The sequence below is a fragment of the Cydia splendana genome, chromosome 2 (assembly GCF_910591565.1).
Source record: "Cydia splendana chromosome 2, ilCydSple1.2, whole genome shotgun sequence".
Classification (NCBI taxonomy): Eukaryota; Metazoa; Arthropoda; class Insecta; order Lepidoptera; family Tortricidae; genus Cydia; species Cydia splendana.
In genome coordinates, this window is record NC_085961.1 from 1,052,514 (window position 1) to 1,067,190 (window position 14,677).

General features: G+C 40.7%; 1 protein-coding gene across 1 annotated transcript; it reads right to left on the reverse strand.

Moving 5' to 3' along the window:
* Nucleotides 1-230: 230 nt before the first annotated feature.
* On the reverse strand, nucleotides 231-9,930 carry LOC134800713 (uncharacterized). Its single transcript, XM_063773228.1, has 10 exons — nucleotides 9,801-9,930; nucleotides 9,295-9,406; nucleotides 8,639-8,841; nucleotides 8,063-8,161; nucleotides 7,523-7,614; nucleotides 6,810-6,930; nucleotides 6,050-6,193; nucleotides 5,302-5,483; nucleotides 937-1,038; nucleotides 231-356 (listed from the first exon to the last, which is right to left on the reverse strand). Exons 1-10 carry the CDS (start codon nucleotides 9,928-9,930, stop codon nucleotides 231-233), a joined length of 1,311 nt encoding a protein of 436 aa, XP_063629298.1.
* Between the last annotated feature and the right edge of the window lie 4,747 nt (nucleotides 9,931-14,677).

Consider the following 14,677-nt stretch of genomic DNA (forward strand, 5'->3'; position numbering starts at 1 on the left):
TTCTCATTTCCCGGGGAACTTTCTCTGATCAGATCGGGGAAATCCTGAAGAAAGGCCAGGTCAAGTCTTAGAGCACCCTAAACCGGCGAGCGTTGAGGAATGTTATGAAAGTGAAGGAAGCGAAAGAGGTATGTCAGGATCGTAGCAAGTGGAAATCCGTGGTCTCTGCCTACCCCTCCGGGAAATAGGCGTGATTATATGTATGTAAGTATGTATGTATAAAACAGGGCCTAGTCATGGTAATCGGAATCGTCAGGTTTGAAGCTGTCGGAAGACACGGACTCGGTGTGATTGTAGCCCCAGGCCTCCACTTCGAAGCTGTACTGTGAACTGAACTGCAGCATGGGGATGTCCACCTGGGAACAAGGCCAGAGTCTATCAGACACAGACTTTACAGGGTGGAAAAAATTTATGGGCCCTGGAAGGAAAGTGCCTTTTTTTTTAATTCGCTTATTCTCTCCCGCGGGAATCGAACCCACTAAAATTAAAATTATATGACGATAGTTCTCAAATTTCTTTTTTACTTATAAATTGTTAGTTTTTATCATTTGTATTTTGATTATCATTGTTGACATTGTATAATTATACGTTTGCATGCTAAATTATTGACGACCATAATGTAAATTCATATAAATTAGCGTAAGAATAATTTATACTGTAATTTATCATTATGAAATAAATAAACTAAACTAATACCACAGAATAAATAATAGTACTAGGTACAGAAGACTCACTCTCTAACAAAACGCGTCTGTTACGATCAGCACAGATATGGCCGCTAGGTGGCGACAGCGCCACGCGCGGCTTATGGCAAACCCCAAAATTGGAGCCGAACGGATGTACTTTTAGCTACCTGTAGCAAAGCGACGAAATCGCGGAGTGAGCCACGCCTGCTAATACTCGTACTCAAAGCTCCGATCACGCTGAACCCCTTACCGAAATCTCAGGGGAGTCTAAATCGTACACCCTGGGATGACCGATCTGGTACGGCATGCCAACCTTCACGCAGATAATGATAGCTTCTCTGGGTGACACGATCTGACAACAAACCATTCAAGAAATTAAGGCGGTGGTACTAGTGCTTGACATGCTAATGCCCAATAGATGCTGTCACCTCTATTGACAATGACTTAAGTTTCAAGATGACATGTAAGTAGGTACTGGGACCGCGTCGAGCACCAGTACCATCACCTTACACGGAAACAAATTAAAAGTGGAAAAATTCACTGTCTTGGGTGGGACTTGAACCCAGGGTTGGGCAGTATTTCAATTACATGTATTTGAAATACGTATTTGAAATACATTTTAGTATTTTGTATTTGTATTTCAAATACTACCTGGAAAAGTATTTTGTATTTGGTATTTCAAATACTGCACTCACATGTATTTTGTATTTTGTATTTCAAATACTTTAAGCTTCAAAATACATTTCTACAAAATACATTTTTTTATTAAATTCTTTGATCCTAAAATGGAACGTTTTTTTAAATATAATTAAATTAAATTAAATATTCCTTTATTTCAGACCTGTGGCCCATAAAAGTTGTTAGTAACAATGCCTTATTCTATGTTAGTATACAAAAAAGTAAAAACTAATAACAATTAAAATAACAACTAAATAAATTAATATCTATATTTTACACAAGCCCCAGCATTGTTTGCCTCCATTTGTTATAAATGGGGCAGTCAAACCTATACGCAAACAGTCCCAGGATGCTGTTGCTGCTGCTTCGAACGCGACTGAGCAAGGAGGCCACTTTCTTGCGGATGATGGCGTGGAACCCGTCCGTGTGCGCCTCCGCGAACATACCAGATGCGCTACAGAACCGGGGCAGCTTCATCAGCATCCTGAAAATGTTGTTGTATTGGATGCGCAGAACATTGGCAGCCTTACAGGTGTATGTCACCCACAGACTGCTCGCGTAAAAAGATTGGCAATATGCCTTAAAAAGTGCCACTTTAACCGGCTTAGAGCATCGAGCAAATCTGCGAACAATCATGTTACCCCTGACTGCCAATGCTCTGCGCTCCCTTTCAAGGTCACTGTCATCTTTCAAGTCTTCGGTGACTACATGACCTAAATATTTAAATTTAGTCACCACCTGAAGTGCGCTGCCGTTCAACTTAATGGGCGGAACATTCATCGGCTTTATTTTACCGCTCTTAAAAACAAGCACTTCACTCTTATCACAGTAATATAATGTACGACTTGTACGAGGTACAAATATGTAGGTACAATGCGCGAGCTATTCTGCGCGGAACTTTTCGTCAACAGCCAGGGGATAGGGTCATTGCAGTAGTTTCCGTCCATGCTCTAGTTTTCGACCACTTGACAGATTCATCATCATCATCATCAGCCTACTCTCGTCCACTGCTGGACATAGGCCTCTCCTATTGCACGCCATTGAGCACGATTTGCGGCAACTCTGATCCAGCTCTTGCCAGCCGCCTTGCGAAGGTCATCGCTCCATCTAGTCTGAGGGCGTCCTACGCTACGTTTGCCGATGCGCGGTCTCCACTCCAGAACTCGCCTACCCCAACGGTTATCGGTTCTACGGCTAATATGACCGGCCCACTGCCACTTCAGCTTGCTAATCCGGTGGACTTTGAATTTATGGACCAGTCCTACCGTGAGTATCCACGTTTCGGCTCCGTATGTCATCACGGGTAGGACGCACTGATTGAAGACTTTTGTCTTCAGACTTTGTGGGATTGATGACGTGAAGAGTCGACGCAGCTTCCCATATGCTGCCCAGCCCAGCTGTATCCTTCTATTCGACTCTTTCTCGAAGTTGTTCCTTCCTAACTGCAGTATTTGCCCGAGGTAGACGTATTCCTGAACAACCTCGAGAACAGCCCCTTGTACTGCAATAGGTCCCGGAGCAACACGTTCGTTGAACATAACTTTCGTTTTGTCCAAATTCATCCGGAGACCTATGCGTTGAGAAGAATCAGCTAGACCGGTCAGCATATGCTCTAAATCCTGCAACGTCTCAGCCATGATGACGATGTCGTCCGCAAATCGCAAGTGTGAGATGTATATTCGCCATTAATGTTAATACCATGTCCCTTCCAGTCGAGCGTTTTAAACATATCCTCCAATGCATTTGTGAACAATTTGGGGGAAATCACATCCCCTTGTCTCACACCACGATGCATGGGGATAGCCTTAGTCTGCTGGTTTTGGACTTGGACGGCCATGGTAGCTGCGTTGTACAGACATCTCAACACTTGGATATATCGCCAGTCGACTTGGCATCGCTGCAGGGAATCCAGAACAGCCCAAACTTCAATGGAGTCAAAGGCTTTCTCATAGTCCACAAATGCTAAGCACAGGGGCCGATTATACTCTTCAGTCTTCTGTATAATCTGCCGCACTGTGAAGATGTGGTCTATGGTGCCGTATCCTCCTCGAAATCCGGCCTGCTCCGGTGGCTGAAATTATGGTTGACACTTGACAGATTAGCAAATAATATATTTCATTTTTAATTTACTATTTGCCAAATATAATTTTTATATGTAGACAGATATATTGTTTAGCTAAGGATTGAAATCAGTCCAAATTTGTGCAGCAATGTAGGTTTATACCTATTCAAATTTCGTCAAGTGGAAGAAAACTAGAGCTGGACGAAAACAAGCACAATGACCCTATAAGTTTTTAGGAAAGGATATTCGTTAAAAACCGGCCAAGTGCGAGTCGGACTCATACCATAATGCAAAAAAACGGCAAAAAAAGACGGTCGTTGCTTAACTTCGGTCAAAAATCACGTTTGTTGTATGGGAGCCCCACTTAAATCTTTATTTTATTCTGTTTTTAGTATTTGTTGTTATAGCGGCAACAGAAATACATCATCTGTGAAAATTTCAACTGTCTAGCTATCACGGTTCGTGAGATACAGCCCGGTGACAGACGGACGGACGGACGGACAGCGGGGTCTTAGTAATAGGGTCCCGTTTTACCCTTTGGGTACGGAACCCTAAAAAACTAAATGATTAAACAAAAAAAAAATTAAAAGTATTTTGTATTTGAAAAACATTATTTTAAACACTGTAATTTGTATTTTGTATTTCAAATACCAGTCACCAAAGTAGTTTGTATTTGGTATTTCAAATACTTTTAAAAATGTATTTTGTAATTTGTATTTGAAATACGTGGAAGCCAGTATTTTGCCCAACCCTGCTTGAACCGACGATCACTGGATCGCTAGCCCAGTGTGCTGCCACCTGAGCTACCAAGACCGTACCCAATACAGCGAATATTTCCACCATATATGAGCCTTAGGGAGGCTCTAGCGACATCTACCGTGAGAGTCTTAAGCTTCTTAAACGGCTATCGGAGTTCCAAGTCATATTTCATTTCATTTCATTTATTTATTGCATAAATTGCATTCCGTGGTATATACCTACAGATGATATTTTAAATTAAATTGAACAGCATGTATGTATAGGTACCCTGAATAGGGTATGACAAGTTAACCTTAATAGCGAATAAGTTCAAAAAATTCATTTTTGGTACGTACAAGCTTTTATCGCTGACTGTACTTTTCTTACGACAGACAACTAATACTCATCGAGACAATTCTAAAAACCCCTAACACAATTAGGTTGCGTTGTTTCATCACAGAGTTCCTATGGCCACCTCGTCTTCATCATCAGATCAGCTCGATGGGTATCATAATATTCCATTGTCATCCGATTTATCCATGCATGCAAAATTTCAGCTCAATCGGAAATCGGGTAGTGGATCAAATTTAACTTGCAAGATTTGATTACAGACCGACAGACAGACAACGGTCGTGAAACTAAATAAAAGCTTGTAAATACTTAAAATTACCTTACAAAACGTATTATCTATTGCTTGATAGTTAATATCTAGTGAGTTTTACAATCACAGTAAATAGTAATTATGGAATGTAGACGAATATTGGTTTGCAGACGTTTCTGCTTGATACAAAATTAAATCATTACATGATAAGAGCATGCCACCAAGCTCTAACGGACTTTTACTTTATTTACTACTTAATTTTTTATTGTTGGCATTTATTTTAAAGATCTAGAGTCTTCCACTTACCACTTTCCAGGAATAGATTTCTTTCTGAACTAGAATTTATTTTCATTCTCAATTATTCATACTCCTCGGAATATCCTTCTGAATTCATTGAGGGAAATTTTTGCATTACTGGCAAATCGCTTTTTCTATTTATCTTTATTGAACAGGTCTCACTTGCCGTTCATTTGGCTCGTCTCTAGAACGATCTTTCCTTTAACTCTATTAAACTTTTTAAATAATCTCCCTTTTACCTCTAAATGATAGTTGAGCCTGGACAGCGCAACAGGCTTCACACTGAAGATCTCGTGATAAAACCTGAAGATGTCTAAAGCAGCATCTCCTCTGTCATAACATCGCACGCCACCCATCCACCAATGGCCCACCCAGGCGTGACCAACTTGGTCGTAGGGGGACGCGCGGGGCATCACGAACCCTGGAAACAAAAACTTATTTTTCTTTTAGAGTACATTAATGAGCACAGACAGTCCAAGGGCGGATCCAGCTTTATGGTCAGGGGGAGGTCATGTCCCCCGGGAGACGCGCCCCCCTCCTCTTCCCCCTGGATCCACCCATGAGACAGTCAGGAGTTGGAGACGTCTCGCAAACGCTGCTGTAAGAGGATGTTATCGACCTACAACCGTACGTACGACCAATATCAGCACTGACCTACATGAGAACACTATCCTCCTAAGGCCCAGCCATACAAATGAAAAATACAATATTTGTCACAGAAATTTAAACCTTTAGTGTAGGAAATAGAGTTGAGTTTGAGTTGTTCAAAAACTAAACGAAACAAAGCAAAAGCAACTCTGTTCCAATCGAATATGATTTAAATTCCATTGAACTGAATAAGTACTATAGGTAGGACCTTGGGCCTTAGAAGGCTAAAGCAGGACTAAAAGGTTCAAAATACTTCCCAAGTTGAGCTGCTCTCAATTTAAGAAATAGGTACTAAATTCCATGTGACTTTTTTTCTATCTAGAAGGCATTTTAACTCACCGAATGGATCATCTTTGGAGAAAGCGCCCAGGGGTTTGCCAGTAATGGCGGCTGTTATCCAGGGAACGTAAGGGTAGAGCACTGTGTGGCGAGGGGGTGCTGGAGGCCGGTGGGACCGCAGCGGATCGGGGCAAGGTGTTCCGCCTGGACAGATCAACTAAATACTACTTACATATAATTTTTATATAAACACTAACATCATGGGTTTCCTGATATGCCGATTTAAGGATGACTCACGCTAGACCGGGCCGTGTCCGGGCCGAGGCGTCCGACATGTTATTTTCTATGACGGCTGATCGATGATCACGTGGTACTTTCCATAGAAAACAAAGCGCCGGAAGCTCCGGCCCGGTCTAGCGTGAGTCATCCTATAACCTGGTCTAGTAGCCGTTAGTGAGATTATGTTTTAAAAGCTCTCGTCGCGTTTGTGCGGGGAACATATCCAGAACTTGCGTGTCATGTCTTCTCGGCGCATGACGTGCCCAAACCATCGAAGTCCGACTTTACTGACATGAGTATATCTCACCATGTGCGAGAGAGACAACGGTCCAATGTCCAGTGTGCTCGTGAACCAGGCTCGGGGCGCCAAAACGGAACCCGCAGCCAGTCGTGCAGGCAATGAGGAAGAAGAAGTATATCTCACCATGTGCGAGAGAGACAACGGTCCAATGTCCAGTGTGCTCATGAACCAGGCTCGGGGCGCCAGAACGGAACCCGCAGCCAGTCGTACATGCAATGAGGAAGAACAAGTATATCCCACCATGTGCGAGAGAGACAACGGTCCAATGTCCAGTGTGCTCGTGAACCAGGCTCGGGGCGCCAGAACGGAACCCGCAGCCAGTCGTGCAGGCAATGCGTTCCTTCTTCAGTCGCGTGTTGTTCTAAAATAAAAAATCTTAATAAATAAATATTTGCGGACAATCTTATACAGATCAGTGGTGGTGATGGTCAGTGGTGGAGAAGCTCGGTCAAAATCCAGCTTGTTCGGGTGGCTGATGTCTGTCCAGCAGTGGGGCAATTCTATTATCCTATTATTTTAATAAATAATTTATATAAATGTGATATTAGACTATAATGGGACGATAGTTATTTAAGTCTGATTTATCTCCTTATTATACAGATCTACCTAGCCACAAACTTAGCAAAGCTTGTACTTGACTAACTTGGCTGTAAGGATATCTGTTCGCATATATTTAGTCCATATCGGCGCTTTTAAGATTGTATGAGGGTGAGGGACTTTACACCACTAACTGTCTCTTACCAATGCATCTAATTTAGATAATAATAAGAAGCCAATTTTTTGGTCTGATAGTCTCGGCGGCGGTTATTTAAAGTAAACTCGCAGTAAAATAAATGCACAGATGTTATAAAAATAGCAGAAAAGCAAACCTTGGATTTCGAAAAAAACGGGATTAACTCTACGATGTGAGAGAGATAGAGAGAGAGAGAGAGAGAGAGAGATCATAACCATACTTCTGGCAAGTCGTATATGTAGCAGAGCTCTCGTGGCAGCAGGCTGATCTTGGTAACTTCCTTTTCTTCCTCTACAAAATCTCGGGGCACTTCTGTGAAATAGCATTTTTATTACAAATCAACAAGGGATTGACCCTAGCAAGAGCGTCGCCAGCTGATGGAGGGGAGGAGGGGCAGTTGATATGGCCGGTGCCCAAGGGAAGGAGCATACATTTAGTTGACCTTGCTTCACCGAGATTTTTAAATTAAAGGAAAATTTGAGAAACTCACCGCCCTCTGTATTCCCGGCAAGATTTGTCAGGGATTACAGATGACAGGTCTCCATTCCTTACCAGTTTTCATTAAGAATAAAGAGGTAAATCGCATCTTACTAGTAAGTTAAGTGACAATCCCATTGTACAATTGTGCTGATGTATTTTATGAAAGAGACCGAATGTTGCTATAAGAACTGTAAATATTAAAAAATAACGGCATCATTGAGTTTTGACGAGTAGATAAACCATGTCGAGTAGTACCGATGAATACAAGCAACCAACTCACCACTGTCAAAGTCAATGTGGTAAAGCCTTTCCACCATCATCTTGCCATTGCTGCGCTCGAGGAAGTTCCTGAAGGGCAGGCACACCGGCAACACGAATTCTGAAATAATATGTTCATGTTACTTCTCAAAGAGATCCACGTTAAAGCATCAGCTTTTTCGATTGTTTTCTGAAACTCTAAATTTTCCAACGTTTTAGAAACTTACCGCAAATTGCGCATGTGTCTCACATTCTACTTCAATCAAAACTTACTTGAGCAGTCTTACTCTAACTGTATTAATTAGAAAAGGACGGCTAGTCTACCTGACGCCCGAGATATTGTCCCGGCGCATTCGTCCTATTAAGCCTACTGAGCTGCCATCAGAAAGTTTCTAAAATTTTAAAATTCCCAAATGGAATGGTTTCAAAAACTTCTTATGTATTTGCATATCTAATTTTTCTTTTAATTTTTTCCTTTTTAATTTTCTTTTCTAGTGAAATTTCCTGAAAGTTCCGAGAATTTTTCCAACTTTTGAGAAAAAATTCGCAAACCTCCACAACATTATTCCTCGCATTCCACTTGAATCAACCAACTTACTGGACTTGACGGTGGTGATAAGCTTCAGCAAAGCCACGCTGCTCCTCGCCCCGAAGTGCTTAAACTCCGGATGGATCAGCACGTCAGCTATTGGCATCACCAGGATGGCTGGTTCGCACTCCGCCTTCATGTTGGCCAGAGCTAGGACTGTGGTCTCGCATTCCACTTCGTCTCGCTCGTAGTCGCCGAAGATCACGTTTCCTCTGTAAGAGGAATAAGGGGTATAATTTTCAGATAAGCAGTAGACTTTTCAGGTAATTTAGAAGAGCGATTTGAAAGAAAATCTCAAGAAATACTTTATGTTTACGCCGAGAGACGCACTAAATAATCGGTTATAGTACACGGAATAGGACACCTACAATGAGACAATATTAGTCTCCACTGAAATATCTCGACGAAATTTCTATCAAATTGGACACACCATAAAGAACCGTTATGTAAAGTAAACGAATGAGCAGAAGTATGTACAGTCAGCTGCAGAAAGATGTGACCCCTCTGCATAGAAACTTGTTTGCAGGGGGGGCACTTCTCTCTGGTTTACTTTACCTAACGCTTCTTTAAGATATGTCCGATTTGATAGAAATTTCGTCGAGATATTTCAGTGGAGACAAATATTGACTCATTTTAGGTGTCCTGGTTCAAGCTGGCCAACTTACAAAGCATATCCATGAGGAATTACGGCAGCGTCCACTGCCGTGCTCAACACGAACTGACGACTAATTAACACCACTCGTGGCACCCTGAAGTAGTGGGGGGTCCCATTCTTGACTGTGGAATTATTAAACAGATTAGATCCTCAATTCAAGCATGGCTGCATCATTTTTATACCAGTGAATGTATTTGTCCATCAGTATGAATTTGATGAATGAAAGAATTTGATACGTTTTCTTGAAGAACTACCTGTTTCTAAGAGTTGATGTTTTTTTAATATGTCCTGCCAATTTTTTGCGCCGGTCCAGCGCCAGTCGGAAAACTCGTAAGATGTATAGAGCCACCGTACACTAGCGTCTTTTGAGCGTCGGCGTCGAGTTAGCGTTATAGAAAATAGCGTCGCTGAGCACGAGCAGTTGCGCCAACGTGGCGTCGAGCAGCAGCCAATAGTTTATTAGACGCCGATGCTCGGGAGACGCTAAAGGTTAATAGGTGATGAGTGTTGGCCTACCATGTATATACTGCAAGGCGCCTAACCAGGAGTATTGCAGCTCTGTGACCTGACCTTCGTCAGGGTCGTAGCTGGGGTCATCGTGGCAGTCGAAGAACTGACTCCACACTGAACCTGCCAAATAATACATATTTAAAATATCCTGAGATAGGGGTCATCCATTAATTACGTCACACGAATTTCTAGGTTTTTTTTCCCTCCCCCCCTCCTTGTCACACTTGGTCACATTTGGCAAACCCCTCCCCCCTGGTGTGACGTCACATTTCTTCAACGAAATCGGCAAATATTCATTTAATATTTTATCAAAATATTTTTGACAAAAGAAATATTAGTAATGTTATAACCCAAAACTGATTAAAAAATAAAATTAAACGAATAAAAACGATTATCGTTTCAAAAACTTGTTATTTAAATGTATATTAGCGTATAAAATAATTTAAATAAATTTTCGGTTACTGATGAAGTTAAAGTGACGTCACAAAGTTTGTGACTCCTCCTCCCCCTTGTCACAACATGTCACATTTTCTTGACCCCCTCCCTCCCCCTAAACGTGTGATGTAATTAATGGATGACCCCATATTAGCGATGAGCAGTTACACGATCCTAATGCAGATAGGCTTACGACCGGTCTGGCCTAGTGGGTAGTGACCCTGCCTATGAAGCCGATGGTCCCGGGTTCGAATCCTGGTAAGGGCATTTATTTGTATGATGATATAGATATTTGTTCCTGAGTCATGGTTGATTTCTATGTATTTAAGTATTTGTATATTATATATAGCGTTGTCTGAGTTCCCACAACTTTTGTTGTGCCTTCTTGAGCTTATCGTGGAGCTTAGTCAATTTGTGTAAAAATGTCATATTGTCTGTAAGTTTGTCAGGAAATCCTAAATTTGCATCTGGTAACTCAGCAACGAAGCCAACGTGCCAATCGTTAACGCTCCTTAGCGAACGAAACGCAACTGTCACTGTCGCACTAATATGGAAGAGTGATAGAAAGAGATGACTACGCTACGCTACGGAACATGAAAGATTCGCACGTTGGCTAAGAACCCACAGTTCCGTCATCAAAAAGCTTTGAAAGCTACACCACCCAGCGTCACCTAGAGTACCTAGACCTAGACAATCCGAGCCAATATCAAGTAATCTAGCATATTTAATTTTTAGGTTTATGCGTTGTTGGACTAAAAGTAAATATGGCGATGTATAAAAATGTCTACATATAAAATAAAAATTGGTCCGAGTATTAGAAAGCCAATACTTCAAAATGTTTAAGTCTTATCAAGTCGGAATATAAAAATGACTACTTTCAAAGTATACAAATGTCTAAGTCTTATCAAGTCGGAATATAAAAATGACTACTTTCAAAGTATACAAATGTCTAAGTCTTATCAAGTCGGAATATAAAAATGACTACTTAATAAATTTTACATGCATACATTTTCATTTCTCATAATAAATATAACAAAGAGTAATTTTAAAATACATCGCCATATTTACTTTTAGTGTCGCAACATATTTATATTTGGTCTAATATACAGATGCACATTTTTATACTTCGTCAAAATTATATACGCCCGAACTTATGTAAGTGGACATTTTTATACATCGTCATATTTACTTTTAGTCTAGTGCCGCAACATATTTATATTTGGTCTAATGTACAGATGCACATTTTTATACTTCGTCGAAATTATATACGCACGAACTTATGCAAGTAGACATTTTTATACATCGCCATATTTACTTTTAGTCCAACGACGCATAAATCAATTTTTATTGCACATAATAAAACACATTGTACAAAAGGTGAACTTAATGCCATAAGGCATTCTCTACCAGTCAACCTTTAGGCAAAGCAGATAAGTTAAACCATATAAACCATTATACATATTTGTAATTTAGTACCTACGTACTTACCCCAAAGAACGGCTAAAGCTACCAACCGCCACATCTCCCTGATCGCAACTGATCAATAAATAATGTGAAAACACGAGAAACTGGCCATTTGTTGTTTTTGGAACCTCGGGCAGCTATTGGTAAACACTAATACCAGGTATCTGACGTCGATCGTCATTTTCTGACGTCTGTGGAAAAAAAATATGTTCCCTCTTCCACCAGTCAGACAATACCTATTTGATGACACTGTATGTATGTACAGTACATCTACCCGACTTAAAAGGCCACACCACACTAATAGCGTCTTTTGAGCGTCGGCGTCTAGTCAGCGCTATGGAAAATGGCGTCGCTGCGCAGTTGCGACGTTGCGTCGAGCAGCAGCCATATTAGAGTTGACTAGACGCCGACGCTCGGGAGACGCTAGTGTGGGTCTCCCAAAGGACAGTCGAGTTTTTTATGCATCATGCATTAAAAAATACCCTTCCTCTTCCACCATCATCATCATCTTAAAGTCTGTTGCAGATTATAGAAACAGTGTCAGGTAGAACGTTTTTCATGGCTGTGTATACGGGAGCGGCAAATACCCAGGTACCTACAAGGAATGAACATGTCTATTGTCTAGTCACTTTTTTTTTAAACTGATATTTTAATGTAGAGTTCTCAATGAACTATTTAGTTACAGCTTCTGTTACCTCTGTAATCATAACTATAACTTCTTTTTTTCTCACTTTAAAAACACCTAAGTATACACGAAAATAATATGGATAATTATGTACATCGTTCCTTTCAAACCGCGATAACTCAAAATGTTGTCCGGGTGACTAGACATATTCTTTCCGTGTACCCTTCATGTGTCCTCTTCCACCAATCAAGCGATATTTGAATGATTACCTACAATACCTACACTGATTAGACACATTAATAGGTACATCTACCCGACATATAAAGGGTAGAGTTTTAAATTGTTTATACGACAACGGTTTCACTCACTTGAATTTTTAGTCGCTATTGGCGACATGTTTCGGGCCCGTCGGGGGTCCTTCCTCAGGCTCGAGTGTCGGGTGTTGTCGTATAAACAATTTAAAATATGTCTCACGAAAGTTTAATATCGATTATTGCAAACCTTTGGGGTAGAGTTTTTTTATACTTTATTTTCAAAACACGCCGTTTTCCACGCCAATGTGTACGCAGCATTATAGCCTGCATTTATAGTTTGTATGGCGCTATGCAATTTCATCATACGTGCTCGCGTTATGCAAGTTGCATTGTGTGATTATAACGGTACGAGCAATGTTAGGACGCTTATTGTGCACCAGCCATATGAGATGCATGACAATATTTTAACCGATTTCATAGACAGGAAATTCTCAATAGCTGTTATTATTACATTAATATAGGTACCTGCTTTTACTCGTAGGTATTAGGTCTTTTTTACGTATGTTTAATAGTCAAAGAAGGTGGTATTTAGATGAAGAGTGGAAATGCTCTTTTTTAAGTTATTAGTGTTATTACAGGCTTTTTTAGTTATTAAAGACTCACTCAATTATATGTCACTTAGGGTCAAGGAAGGAATAGTGTGGCCCGGTAGAAAATAGCCGGATATCCGGTACTCTTTGACCCTACCTATAGGACATTGAATCTGGTTATAAAACAATTTGGTTTTGAATCCAGGTGACCAATGACGTGATAATAATAGGACCAACTATGAAGCGTGAACTATTCCCAACAGAACTTGGTTTTTTTGAAGTCGGTCAATAAATTCTAGTGTAAAATATCCACTCCATCTAAAATCTCAAAGCAATTGCTGTCAAGCAATGGGATGTATTACCATAACATTCATAACACCATAATTTAGACGCTAACCTATAAACCTTCGATTCAAATGCAACGTTTCATGCGCAATTACCATCGAGCTGCATTTAAATCGATACAAATCACACACTTCATTGACATTTCTTGTTCTTATAACTTGTACTTTATTGTTTACACAATAAGGTTGGTTTTTGTTATGTGATGGAATAAGATACGTTGTCTGGTGTGTAAGTGATCGAAATTGCCCGTTTCCTCTGTGCAGTGTCGATAGAATTGTAAGAGAGGCGTGAAGATATGCGATTGAGTTGTATTTTGATTTGATAGCTTCATTCATAAAATAAATACGAGTAGGTGCCATCGCCCATACTGTTAACTGACAGTTCGTAAACCTTATTACAATCGGCATAAGGTCCACAGATGGTCAGTTAACCCTTCGGGTGGCAGCACCTCCGGTTGAACGGTAGGAGAAATGGCGCGGCCATTTTTTTGAATATGCCTCTAAGTGGCAGAGGCCGCGAGAAGGTTCGGTCATAACAAGCCCGTAATTGGCAGAGACCGTCTCGCGGCATCTGTGCGACGCTGCATTTCGCGCCTAAAATAAAACCGTTAAAACTACGCCTTGCTTGCTCACTCTTGCAAGATGCATTCGTCAATAAACAAGGATGGTATTCCCTAACGGTCGAATTCCCGCGTAAAACAAAGTTTGTTAGAAATGACGTGATGTTCCTGCCCCACCTCGCCCATTACGCGCCGACTGTCGTCGAGCCGCGAACATTCAAACGGAATACGCACTGATAAAAAGTGAAATAAACTGTGTGAATCGTGTTAAATGTATTGTTTTGTCATAAAGACTGCTTTTTCTACAATCAATTGTTTTATTTCGTAATTATACGTATTTTTACATGAAAGTAGAAAAAAATTGGTAATATGAGATTAGAACAAGTCTAGCATAATTCACATAAATAGAATAGAATTCATTGGTATACAATCAAATAACCAATTTTATGCTGAATTCAGTGATATATAGTTTGTATATATCATTCATAGATTTTTTTTGGGAAACGGTCATATTTCTAACACGCGCCAAATTCGCGATGATCACCCGTTGAGGCCCCGCCACTTGACGTATATTTTTCCAAAATGGCTGCGCCACTCAACCGGCTTGTTAT